A 14,282-nucleotide genomic window follows, 5' to 3' on the forward strand; every position below is an offset into this window, starting at 1 on the left:
TCCTGACGGTGAGAGCCGTTCAGCAGTGGAACTCTCTGCCCCGGAGTGTGGTGGAGGCTCCTTCTTTGGAAGCTTTTAAACAGAGGCTGGATGGCCATTTGTCAGGGGTGATTTGAATGCAATATTCCTGCTTCTTGGCAGGGGGTTGGACTGGATGGCCCATGAGGTCTCTTCCAACTCTTTGATTCTATGATTCTATGATTCTATGATTCTATGATACTTCTCTGAGTGAATTAATGCAGCCTCTGAGTGATTTGTTGCAGAGCAGCAGGCATTTCTCCTTCTCAGTTGTTTACAACCTTTCTGTGAATTGGACCATGAATTCAAACTTTCAAAGAGCTGTCCAGAGTGCTGAAACTAGTTTTAGGACAGAGTTCAGTACCATGGAAAGCTCCCTTAAAAGGAAACGAGAGTTATATACTGATGTGAATTTTCATGTTAGGAAATTGTTTTGAAGTTAAAGTTTTAAATTTGTGGGTTGCCTTATGGGGTCCTTTATGATCTAATAAGCAACTCAGAAAGGATTTCATCAATCAATCAAAACAGGCAAAGTGGTCTTGAAGTAGAATGGCTCCACTGGAGAATCTTTTCTTCCTTATTTATTTATTATTACTAGCTGTCCCCTGCTATGCGTTGCTGTGGCCTAATCTGTATATATGTGTGTTTTGTGTGTATGTATATATGTGTTTATATGTGTGTGTATATTTGTGTATCTGTGTATATATGTGTGATTGCGTCTATCTATCTATCTGTCTATCTATTTTGTTGTTGTTCATTCGTTCAGTCATCTCCGACTCTTCGTGACCTCCTGGACCAGCCCACGCCAGAGCTCCCTGTCGGCCGTCCCCACCCCCAGCTCCTTCAAGGTCAGTCCAGTCACTTCAAGGATGCCATCCCTCCACCTTGCCCTTGGTCGGCCCCTCTTCTTTTTGCCTTCCACTTTCCCCAGCATCGTTCCCTTCTCTAGGCTTGGCTGTCTCCTCATGATGTGGCCAAAGGACTTCCGCTTTCCCTCTAGTCTCCTTCCCTCCAGTGAGCTTTAGTCGGGCTTTATTTCCTGGAGGATGGACTGGTTGGATCTTCTCGCAGTCCAAGGCACTCTCAGCACTTTCCTCCAACACCACAGCTCAAAAGCATCTCTCTTCCTTGGCTCAGCCTTCCCTAAGGTCCATCTCTCACATCCGTAGGTGACTACAGGGAAGACCATGGCTTGGACTAGGCAATGGATCTTGGTTGCCAGTCTGATGTCTCTGCTCTTTACTATTTTATCGAGATTGGACATCTATCTATCTATATCTGTCTATCTATATGGGTGTGTATATGCGTGTGCATATGTGTGTGTGTAGATGTGTATACATGTGTATATATTTGTGTGTTTATATGTGTATATGTATATTGCATATATATGTGTGCTTGTTTATATGCATATTTGTGTTTATATATGTGTATATGTATGTGTGCATGTGTATATTTGTGTGTGCATGTGTGTGTGTGTGTAGATGTATGTGTGTGTGTATATTTGTGTGTACTTCAATATATATATATATATATATATATATACGCATGTGTATGTATGTGTGCATGTGTATATGTATATGTGTGTGTGCATGTGTATATGTATGTGTGTGTGTGTGTAGATGTGTGTGCGTGTGTGCATATTTGTGTGTACTTCGGATTTATATATATATATATATATATATAAATATATATATATATACACATACATGCACACATGTATGTGTGCATGTGTATATGTATATGAGTGTGTGTGTGTGTATGGTGTATTTTTGGGGGTTTTGAGTCCATTTTTGTATTTTTAGGGGTGATGAACACTCATTGGACTGTTAGGTGTATTGTGTCAAAATTTCATGTCAATTCGTCCAGTGGTTTCTGAGTTATGTTAATCCCACAAACGAACATTACATTTTTATTTATATAGATTATTATTATTATTATTATTATTATTATTATTATTTACTGTATTTGTATACCACCCTTCACAGCCTTTCAGGTGACTCAGGGCGGTTTAGAGAGGCAACAATTCAATGTCCGAGAACATCATAAAACATTAAACATGATATAAAACCAGAACAAGAGTAATAAAAACATAATCATTTACATCTCTACCCAAAGTCAGCTTTCTTCCAAGATTGTCTCTGTAGCAATCGGCACACACCACAAGAATAATCCAGAGTCAGTCCAGGACTTCATCACCAGTCACTCAGCAAAACAAGGGATAAGCAGTAGAGCAAACTCTGAGTACATTCCAAAGTTCCAAAGACAATATATCCTAACAAACACCGTACAAGGTATAATCTGAAATTCAATGCTAAAATCCTAGATACAGTGTACCACACAAGGTCCAAGGAATCGCACAAGGTCTTGACGTCACAGTTCCAAAATAAAGACGTTGCTGCCAGCAACTGATTGCACCAAACACCAGCTATTTATGCTGGTTTTGCGGCTGTTCTCAATTGTTGGCCCTCTTTTCTGCCAAATGGATGGACCTGAGACCTTGTATTCCTTCTCTCTGGAGCTGCAACTGAGCTGGAACACTTAATCATAGAATCCTAGAATCAAAGAGTTGGAAGAGACCTCCTGGGCCATCCAGTCCAACCCCATCCTGCCAAGAAGCAGGAATATTGCATTCAAATCGCCCCTGACAGATGGCCATCCAGCCTCTGTTTCAAAGCTTCCAAAGAAGGAGCCTCCACCACACTCCGGGGCAGAGAGTTCCACTGCTGAACGGCTCTCACAGTCAGGAAGTTCTTCCTCATGTTCAGGTGGAATCTCCTCTCTTGTAGTTTGAAGACATTGTTCCATTGCGTCCTAGTCTCCAAGCAAGCAGAAAACAAGCTTGCTCCCTCCTCCCTGTGGCTTCCTCTCACATATTTATACATGGCTATCATATATCCTCTCAGCCTTCTCTTCTTCAGGCTAAACATGCCCAGCTCTTTAAGCCGCTCCTCATAGGGCTTGTTCTCCAGACCCTTGATCATTTGAGTCGCCCTCCTCTGGACATATTCCAGCTTGTCAACATCTCCTTTCAATTGTGGTGCCCAGAATTGGACACAATATTCCAAGTGTGGCCTAACCAAGGCGGAATAGAGCATGGGGAGCATGACTTCCCTAGATCTAGACACTAGGCTCCTATTGATGCAGGCCAAAATCTCATTGGCTTTTTTGCCGCCACATCACATTCTAGGCTCATGTTTAACTTGTTGTCCACACGTACTGCTCTCGAGCCAGGCCTCATCGTCCCCCATTCTGTCTCTTTGCATTTCGTTTTTCCTGCCTAAGTGGAGTATCTTGCATTTGTCACTGTTGAACTTCATTTTGTTAGTTTTGGCCCATCATCTCTCTAATCTGTCAAGATCGTTTTGAATCCTGCTCCCGTCCTCTGGAGTCTTGGCTCTCCCTCCCAATTTGGTCCCGTCTGCAAACTTGATGATCCTGCCTTCTATCCCTTCATCTAAGTCCTGAATGAAGATCCTGATCAGGACCGGGCCCAGGAACTTAACCCTCTTCCTCATCCTCGCTGTCAGAACTGACCACAACAGACTCTGGTAGCTGTAGTCCAAAAGCAACCCCCTCCTAACTCTTCCTTGCTGTGTTTTGTTTCAGAGAAGGTTCAAGAGGAGATCAGACAAACTGTGAAACCAGGCGGCTGGGTCACATACGAGGATCAGAAGCGCCTGCCATACACCAACGCCGTGATCCACGAAGTGCAGAGGTTTATCACTCTCCTGCCCCACATCCCACGCGCGACGTCAGTCGACACACATTTCAGGGGCTACTTTCTTCCAAAGGTACTTCCTTCCAAAAGGAATTTTACTCAAGATTCCTCTTGCCAAAAGTTACAACTATTTTGAAACTACTGCTTAGGGCAACTCTTTGAATCCCACAGCCTTCATAGTTGAGAGAGAAGGAACTTTTCCAGGCTCAGGTTATAGGGCATGCCAGCCTTCCCCAAATAGATGCCATTCCATGCTCTGAACTATAGTTCCCACATTGGATGGCCATGCAAGTTGAGGGTGGTGATGTAGAGTTAAAATTTAGGGGTCTTTGCCAGGAGGCAGAGACCAATTAGACTCCTCAAAGAGTTCTTTTTTTCCCTGGTGAGACAGAGAAGCATCCCATATTTTTCCCTGATTTCCCAATGAAAAGTCTCACCAGTTGAAGAAAAGCAATCGAGGTTTAATGCGATTCAGCTGAAATGGATGCAGAGCTGCAATCATTCGGCAAAGCTAAGCATGAGGGGAGTACACCAATACAGTCATATTTATAGTAAATTCAAAGTTGCAGAGTTCAAACTCCCCGCCCCGGCTTCCCTGTTGTTCCCCGCCATGATTGGGCAATAGGCGAACAGCTGGGGGGCAGCCCTCCAGCCCCCGGTGCCTCTGGACCAATCAGGAAGCTCCAGTGGTCCATAGGATCCAATGGGGAGACCTCTGCCACCTGGTGGCAACAGCAAATCAGGAGAGAGGGAGGCGGGATGAGGGAGCACAAAGGAATCTGGGAAAGGAGTCTTTAAACAAAGGAAATGCCATGTGGCCTGAGACAAAAAGCTCTAACAGGGCCGATCTCTTGTGTTCATGAGTGTTGTGAATCAACATGTGTAAAATATCCAGATCCTTCCTGGCTGTGAGACAGGAGAACAATGAGGTTTAATGCTATCAATGAGAAGTGAACAAAACCAGAGGGGAAGATTTCCCCTTATCTGACAGAAACTTTTGTCAAACAATTCTTTACTCTAGAAATTATACAAAGGGAAATCATATGCAGGTATCTTCCCATTCAGAGAGAAATTAATAATACCAAAAATAAAAAAAGCAGACGATATCAGGGCACAGCATGAATTCATAAGTTGTCTTGAAGAAAGTTCATGGGTAGGGAGCGAGTCCTTGAAGAGAGTGAAGTCCAGGAATGTAGCAGAATTCAAAAAGCCACCAAAGGGAGTCTGTGGAGTTCCACTGGGCCGAGACACAAAGTCCTGCAGTGCTGGGATGGAAGTCGGTCCCATGGTCCTTGGAAAACTACAGCTCTCTCGGGAGAGAGAGGCAGAGACCCCAAGGTCTAGCCATTCCCAAAGTTTCATGGGGTCCTCATTGTTGTTAAGGCCTTGGCAAATTGACCAAGACTTAACCCTTATTGTGCAGTCTGGTACCTTTGTCCTTTGCAGAACTATAAGTTACCATCCCTTGTTAGGGGAGGGCATGCTCGACTTCAGTGGTGCTTGGTCTGAATTGAAAGGATTTCTGGCAACTCAAGATGACCACATTCATTTTCATTGAATCCCAGGTTTGGGGGAAGATGAGTTGTAAACCAAGTTAACTGCAAATACAAGCAGTCCCTGAGTTACACATTTGATTTACAAATTACTCCTAGTTAAGAACAGAGGTGAGTTAAGAACAGAGGTGAGACAACAGGAAGTGAGAGAAATCTTCCCCTTGGAAGAGTTATCATAGGGGAAAAGTGTCTCCCCTCAAACTTTCTTACCTAACCTTGTTTCTATAACAAGCCAAATTTTGCAAATTATCAGAGAAAAGGGGGTGTAAATACAGTGCCATTGCTTGGCACTCGCTTTGACATACAAACAGTATTTTTAGTTAAGAGCTAGGGCTAGAGAAAAATCTAGCATTAGGGCTTCAAGGGAACCACTTCCATCCCTTGTGTTCTTGTCCGCTTTGGGAGACAGATTGCTGTCCGCTTTGCTCTGAAGAACTTTGGGTTAGTGGATTTTATGTGCTTTTTATTCCCGGTATGTTTAGCTTTTTGAAGGGAGGGAGAGAGAGAGAGAGAGACAACAAGAGAGGGAGGGAGGCTGGAAGGAGGACAGGAGGAAGAAGAAAATGAAGCTTCTGCCTCTTCACTTGATGCTGCTTTGTGCTTCCTTGCCATCACTTTGTACTTCTACCGTTTTAAAGTTGATCCTTCATGTGACGGCGCAAGTGGCGCCACCTATGTATAGAACTGTTAGTTGCAAGATTTAAACTGTTGTATCATGCTTAATCCTGTCTTTTTACCCTGCGTATGTACAGTTGGATTGATTGGTTATTTATATCTGTCAATCAGTGTTGTTTGCACCAGTTGAATTGCTTTCTCAAGCTCAATTGTTTGGCTCCACCTCTTCCTGGAGGAGAGGAGTGCTTCCCCCTTTTTTCATTCTGCCATCAGAGTTTCTATCGGATGGACGTGAGTAAGAGCCAACAATGTGATGTGGTGGCAAAAAAAGCCAATGGGATTTTGGCCTGCATCAATAGGAGCATAGTGTCTAGATCTAGGGAAGTCATACTCCCCATGCTCTATTCCGCTTTGGTTAGACCACACCTGGAATATTGTGTTCAATTCTGGGCACCACAATTCAAGAGAGATATTGACAAGCTGGAATGTGTCCAGAGGAGAGCGACTAAAATGATCAAGGGTCTGGAGAACAAGCCCTATGAGGAGCTGGGCATGTTTAGCCTGAAGAAGAGGAGACTGCGTGGAGATATGATAGCCATGTATAAATATGTGAGAGGAAGCCACAGGGAGGAGGGAGCAAGCTTCTTTTCTGCTCCCCTGGAGACTAGGACGCAATGGAGGAATGGCTTCAAACTACAAGAGAGGAGATTCCATCTAACCATGAGGAAAACCTTCCTGACTGTGAGAGCCGTTCAGCAGCGGAACTCTCTGCCCCGGAGTGTGGTGGAGGCTCCTTCTTTGGAAGCTTTGAAACAGAGGCTGGATGGCCATCTGTCAGGGGTGATTTGAATGCAATATTCCTGCTTCTTGGCAGGATGGGGTTGGACTGGATGGCCCTTGGAGACTAGGACACGGAACAATGGCTTCAAAATACAAGAGAAGAGATTCCATCTGAACACGAGGAAGAACTTCCTGACTGTGAGAGCCATTCATCAGTGGAACTCTCTACCCCGGAGTGTGGTGGAGGCTCCTTCTTTGGAAGCTTTGAAGCAGAGGCTGGATGGCCATCTGTCAGGGGTGATTTGAATGCAACATTCCTGCTTCTTGGCAGAATGGGGTTGGACTGGATGGCCCAGGAGGTCTCTTCCAACTCTTTGATTCTATGATTCTAAGAGACTTGGCTCTAAAAGCCCCTGCTTAAATTACCTCTCAGCACCAATTCTAAGGTTTTTTACCCTTGGGACTCATGCTTTATGTCCAGATCGTCCTGGACAACATTGAGGAGACCCAAGCACCTTCAAACCGGTTCTTTTGGCACCAGAGGAAGGTCTTGTCCCTTCAACATAGGCCATTAGACTGGGGTTGTGTTTATTCCGATATTCACAGCCATTGAGGAAAGAGGAAACAGGAAAAGCTTCTCAGCTGCAAACTCCTTGGACTTCAGAGATTGTAAAGTATATTTCCTTTATCCCTGTTGAAACATCAAGCTTATGCCTGAGAAAGGTAACTCATTGTGAACAATAAATACCATTTCGAGTTATCTGTTGTGTTTTGGTCTTTGGGAGTTCCAGTTTCCTATAGGAGGGCAAGAAGCAATCCCCTGGGGAAAGATGCCACGTCCATGCTTCTCTCATTAAGAGTTATAGCCCCCAGGTGCGGCGGCACACTTTGTTTGTTATTGTACCATCTGTATTTGCCTTTATACGTTTTTTAGAGTCATAGAATAGAATCCTAGAATCAAAGAGTTGGAAGAGACCTCCTGGGCCATCATCCAGTCCAACCCCATTCTGCCAAGAAGCAGGAATATTGCATTCAAATCACCCCTGACAGATGGCCATCCAGCCTCTGCTTAAAAGCTTCCAAAGAAGGAGCCTCCACCACACTCCCTCCGGGGCAGAGAGTTCCACTGCTGAACGGCTCTCCCAGTCAGGAAGTTCTTCCTCATCTTCAGATGGAATCTCCTCTCTTGTAGTTTGAAGCCTTTGTTCCATTGCGTCGTAGTCTCCAAGAAAGCAGAAAACAAGCTTGCTCCCTCCTTCTCCCTGTGGCTTCCTCTCACATATTTATACATGGCTATCATATCTCCTCTCAGCCTTCTCTTCTTCAGGCTAAACATGTCCAGCTCCTTAAGCCGCTCCTCATAGGGCTTGTTCTCCAGACCCTTGATCTGCTCCCTCCTCCCTGTGGCTTCCTCTCACATATTTATACATGGCTATCATATCTCCTCTCAGCCTTCTCTTCTTCAGGCTAAACATGCCCAGCTCCTTAAGCCGCTCCTCATAGGGTTTGTTCTCCAGACCCTTGATCTGCTCCCTCCTCCCTGTGGCTTCCTCTCACATATTTATACTTGGCCCTCATCATATCTCCTCTCAGCTTTCTCTTCTTCAGGCTAAACATGTCCAGCTCCTTAAGCCGCTCCTCATAGGGCTTGTTCTCCAGACCCTTGATCATTTTAGTCGCCCTCCTCTGGACACATTTTAAAGTGCATTTTCTTATTTAAATACATGTAACAAAAATGGGGGGGGGGGGGCTAGAATGGATTAATAGCATTTCAATGGGGAAATTCGCTTTGAGATAAGAGCATTTTGAGTTAAGAGCTCAGTCACAGAATGAATTGGACTCTTAAGTCAAGGTATCACTGTATTTTAAGAAAATAAGTCATAAGGAAAGTCAAATTCTCATTTGCTCCTCTTGTATCATGTCTTCCAGGGGACAATGATCATCCCTTCGCTCACTTCGGTGCTCCTTGACAAAAGCCACTGGGAGACGCCAGACAAATTCAACCCGAACCACTTCCTTGATGCCGATGGGAAGTTTGTCAAGCGGGACGCCTTTGTCACCTTCTCTTTAGGTATCAAAACGAGAATTTGCGTGTTCAAATCAGACCTCTTTGGGTAGGACTCAAGGTCTAGACCTTGAAAGCAGTTTGAGACTTATTTTGTGCAAAATTGGTGGCTTTTTGCTGGAAGCCGAATTTTCTGCGCAGAAAACAATATTCGTGTTTGGAACTATTCTAAGCAGAAAATGCTGTGTGCACCTGCACTGTAGAATTAATGCAGTTTGACACCACTTGTAAAATTACAAGTCCAGGATTCCATAGCATCAAGTAACCTGTTGTAGATGCATCTTTAGTAGGCCTGTGCGATAAATGAATAAATTAGGTTGGAAGGGGCAGCAAATTGTTTATAACTATCATCATCAATATAATTAATTATTTTTTTCATTCAAATATATACACATATATACACACACAAAACACATATACACAGACTGGGCCACGGCAATGCATGGCACGGGATGGCTAGTGTGTGTGTGTGTGTGTGTTAGGTAAAGGTAGTCCCCTGACATTAAGTCCAGTCATGTCTGACTCTGGGGTGTGGTGCTCATCTCCATTGCTAAGCCGAAGAGCCAGCGTTGTCCATAGACACCTCCAAGGTCATGTGGCCAGCATGACTGCATTCAGCGTCGTTACCTTCCCACCAGAGCGGTACCTATTGATCTACTCACATTTGCATGTTTTCAAACTGCTAGGTTGGCAGAAGCTAGGGCTGACAGCGGAAGCTCACGCCGCTCACCGGAATCGAACCTGCGACCTTTCGATCAACAAGCTCAGCAGCTCAGTGCTTTAACCCACTAAGCCACCGAGGGCTCCGCTTTGATTATAGGTGAACTATAAATCCCAGAAACTACAACTCCCAAATTACAAAATCAATCCTCCCCCAACTCCACTAGCATTTACATATGGGTGCATTGGGTATTTGTGCCCAGTTTGGTCCAGTGAATGAAAATACACCTTGCATATCTGATATTTACATTATGACTTACAACAGTAGTAAAGTGACTGTAGCAACAAAAACAATGTTATGGTTGGGGTTCACCACCACATGAGGGGCTGGATTCAGGGGTCACGGCATTAGGAAGGTTGAGAACCACTGATCTACAGTGTAGATGCCCCATTTCTAAGCCGAAGAGCCAGCGTTGTCCGTAGACACCTCCAAGGTCACGTGGCCGGCATGACTGCATGGAGCGCCGTTACCTTCCCGCCGGAGCGGTACCTATTGATCTACTCACATTTGCATGTTTTCGAACTGCTAGGTTGGCAGAAGCTAGGGCTGACAGTGGAAGTTCTGGTGGTGAAAACTAGGGGGGTGCTGGACCTTTGCTTCTACAGTGTTGCGAAAGTTCTGGTGGTGAAAATTTCAGAACTCTAACACAACTTTCAAAATGTCAATATAAATGGCAGTTCCTAATAGGTTCTGTCATAAAAAAATCACCAATAATGAAATAATAATGAAATTTTGAAAGTTTTGTTAGAGTTCTGAAATTTTCACCACCAGAACTTTAGAAACACTGTAGAAACAAAGCATCAGCGCCCCCTAGTGTTCACCACCAGAACTTTAGTTTTTTAAGTACTTTAGAACCATGGATTGCACATGCCATATATATCTATATAAATAAAATGTTCTGTTCGTTTGTGGGATTAACATAACTCAAAAACCGCTGGACGAATTGACACCAAATTTGGACACAAGCCATCTAACAATCCAATGTATGTCCTTCAATTTAAAAAAATGATGTTGTCCTTTGGGAGTTGTCGTTGCTGGGATTTATAGTTCATCTACAATCAAAGAGCATTCTGAACTCCTCCAATGATGGAACTGAACCAAACGTGGCACACAGAACTCCCATGACCAACAGAAAACACAGGGTTTGGTGGGTATTGATCTTGAGTTTGGGAGTTGTAGTTCACCTACATCCAGAGAGCACTGTGGACTCAAACAATGATGGATCTGGACCAAACTCTACATGAATACTCAATGTGCCCAAATGTGAACACTGGTGGAGTTTGGGGGAAACAGACCTTGACATTTGGGAGTTGAAGTTGCTGGGATTTATAGTTCACCTACAATCAAAGAGCATTCTGAATCCCACCAATGATAGAATTGGACCAAACTTCCCACACAGAACCCCCATGTGGGCCACAGCAACGCGTGGCAGGGGACGGCTAGTGTGTGTGTGTGTGTGTGTGTGTGTGTGTATGTGTATATATATGGGAGAAAGTACTCTTGTTTGTCTGGTAACATTCACACCTGCCTCAAGCAGGCAAGAGTTCTTTTTCCCACCCTGAAAATTATTCCACATATATTCCATATATATAACATACTAGCCATCGCCTGCCATGCGTTGCTGTGGCCCAGTCTGTGTATATGTGTTTTGTGTGTGTATGTATGTGGATATGTGTGGATATATTTGTGTATATATGTGGTTTTGTGCATGCGTTGTAATGTAATTTTTAATTTTTGGCTTTTAAAGTCTTTTCTGCTGTGTTTTTATGAGTGATGGTCACTCCTTGGCCTGATAGGGGTGTAGTGTCCAAATTTGGTGTCAATTCGTCCAGTGGTTTTGGAATTATGTTAACCCCACAAACGAACATTACAATTTAATTTATATAGATATTAGCTGTACCCACCATGTGTTGCTGTGGCCAACCTTCCCTCTTTCTTTCTTTCTCTTCTTCCTTCCCTCCCTCTTTCCTTCCTTCCCTCTTTTTCCTTCCCTTTTTCTTTCTTCCTTCTCTACCTGTTTCTTTTCTCGCTTCCTTTGCTCCTTGGTTCCATCCTTCCTTGTCTCTTTCCTTCCTTCCCTCCCTCCCTCTTTCTCTCTTTCATTTCTTCTCTCCTTCCTTCCTTCCTTCTTTCATTTTTTTATTTCCTTCACTCTTTCTTTCTTTCTTTCTTTCTTTCTTTCCTTCTCTCATTCTTCCCCTCTTTCTCTTCCCTCTTTTCTCTTCCCTCCCTTCCCTCCCTCCCTTTCTGTGTATGTGTTTTGTGTGTGCATATATGTGTGTATATATTTCTGTATATATTTGTGTATATGTGTATATATGTGTGTTTGTGTATATATGGGGTTTTGTGCATGTGTTGTAATGTGTTTTTGGCTTTTTAAATCCCTTCCACTGTGTTTTACAGTGTTTTAATGAGTGATGGTCACTCGTTGGCCTGAGAGGTGTCTTCTGTCCAAATTTGGTGTCAATTTGTCTAATGGTTTTGGAATTATGTTAATCCCACAAACGAACATTATTTTTTATTATTTATTTTATTATTAGTATTATTATTTTATATATATATATATATATATATATAAATAATTTAAAAAAAATCTTTTAAATTTTTTAAAAAACTTTTTAAACAACTTTTAAAATAATTTAAAAATAATTTTTAAAATAATTTTTAAAACAATTTTTAAAACAATTTTAAACTAACTTTTAAAACATTTTTAAACTAATTTTTAAAACAATTTTTAAACTAATTTTTTGAAGCAATTTTTAAAACTAATTTTTTAAACTTTTTTAAACTATTTTTAAAACTTTTTAAAAAACCTTTTAAAACTTTTTAAAAATTTTTAAATTTTTAAATTTTTAATTAACTTTTTAAATGTTTAATTAACTTTTTAAATTTTTAATTAATTTAATTTTTTAACTTTTAAAATATTTTAATTTTAAAGTATTTTTATTTTAAAATATTTTTATTTTAAAATATTTTTTATTTTTTTATATTTATATTTATATTTATATGTTTTATTTTTTATATATTTATATTTATATATTTTTATTTATATATTTATATATTTTTATTTTTATTTTTTATTTTGAGGCAGGTGTGAATGTTGCAATGGGCCAGACAGACAAGAGTTCTTTCTCCCACCCTGGACATTATTCCACAGATATATAAACCCCACTTACTTAGTTTCCAACACACCTCACAACCTCTGAGGATGCCTGCCATAGATGTGGGTGAAACATCAGGAGAGAATGCTTCTGGAACTCACAGCAACCCGGTGGTTCCAGCCAAGAAAGCCTTGGACAACACATTGAGTTTAACACTATTCCTCCTTCTTTCCTTCCTCAGGCCGCCGCAATTGCATGGGGGAAAACCTGGCCAAAATGGAGCTCTTTTTGTTTGTGACCGGCCTGTTGCAGACCTTCACTTTCCGGCCTCCGCCGGGACTGACGGAGATGGACTTGGACCTCAACGTCCCCGAGACCACCTTCACTCTGAGGCCAATGCCGCAGATGACCTGCGCCGTTCCCCAGGACTGAGGATCGCGCCCCATGAAGCCATTTGCAAAAAAACACTGGCCTTTTTGGGGAATCCCTCCTATAGAGTAGACCTTGGACCACGCTCATGCCTTTGGGTGTCCAATTCGGACACACAGTGAGAGAGACACGCACTCAACCAAACAGGACAAATGTGCTTCTACTATGCCTATTGCATTCAATATCAATGCTTTTAGGAGTCAAGGTAAATAAGGGGATGATCCAGTGGACATTATATGTATACTTTACTTACTTACTTACTTACTTAGACGATCCCTCGTTGTCTGAATAGGATTGTCTTCCAAGATCAGTGTCCTGGCGGTGGGTCCGTAGGTGACTATTCTTGACCTGCATCTTCTCCCGCAGTGAGGGCATCGGTTTCCAGGTGGAAGGCAGTCCCGGTCAGGGTTGGCTTGATGCACCTTCCTCTTGGCACGTTTCTCCCTTTCACCCTCCATTCATGCCTCTTCAAATTCTACAGCACTGCTGGTCACAGCTGACCTCCATCTGGAGTGCTCAAGGGCCAGGGCTTCCCAGTTCTCAGTGTCTATGCCAGAGTTTTAAAGGTTGGCTTTGAGCCCATCTTTCAATCTCTTTTCCTGCCCACCAACATTTTGTTTTCCGTTCTTGAGTTCAGAGTAGAGCAACTGCTTTGGGAGACGGTGGTCGGGCATCCGGACAATGTGGTTGGTCCAGCGGAGTTGATGGCGGAGGAGCATCGCTTCAATGCTGGTGTTCTTTGCTTCTTCCAGCATGCTGACGTTTGTCCGCCTGTCTTCCCAAGAGATTTGCAGGATTTTCCAGAGGCAACACTGATGGAATCGTTCTAGGAGTTGTGTATGACGTCTGTAGACAGTCCACGTTTCGCAGGCGTATAGCAGGGTTGGAGCACAATAGCTTGATAAACAAGGGAGCATCAAATACTCTGCTTCATTCAGAAAAATGGTGCACTTACAGAGCTTAAGCTGTGTTGTATTTTGGTGTCAATGTTGACATCTGTAGACAGTCCACGTTTCGCAGAAGTAGAGCAGGGTTGGGAGGGCAATAGCTTTCTAAACAAGCACCTTGGTATCCTTACGGATGTCCTGGCCCTCAAATACTCTCTGCTTCATTCAGAAAAATGCTGCACTCGCAGAGCTCAGGCAGTGTTGTATTTTGGTGTCAATGTTGACTTTGGTGGAGAGGTGGCTGCCAAGGGAGCGGAAATGGTCAACATTTCCTAATATTACACCATTAAGATGTATTTCTGGCATTGGAGAGGGATTGGCTGGTGACTGCTGGA

At 42.9% G+C, this 14,282-nt stretch overlaps 1 protein-coding gene across 1 annotated transcript in view; it reads left to right on the plus strand.

The window, feature by feature from the left end:
* LOC132765056 (cytochrome P450 2W1-like) overlaps positions 1–13,595 on the plus strand; it is a 48,381-nt gene extending 34,786 nt beyond the window's left edge. Inside the window, exons 7-9 of the mRNA XM_067462464.1 lie at positions 3,625–3,809; positions 8,614–8,755; positions 12,813–13,595. Coding sequence (XP_067318565.1) covers positions 3,625–3,809; positions 8,614–8,755; positions 12,813–13,003 — 518 coding nt within the window. The 3' untranslated portion in view covers positions 13,004–13,595. The remainder of the gene's footprint in view (positions 1–3,624; positions 3,810–8,613; positions 8,756–12,812) is intronic.
* The last annotated feature ends 687 nt before the right edge of the window (positions 13,596–14,282 follow it).

Source organism: Anolis sagrei, chromosome Y, assembly GCF_037176765.1.
Source record: "Anolis sagrei isolate rAnoSag1 chromosome Y, rAnoSag1.mat, whole genome shotgun sequence".
NCBI classification, from domain to species: Eukaryota; Metazoa; Chordata; class Lepidosauria; order Squamata; family Dactyloidae; genus Anolis; species Anolis sagrei.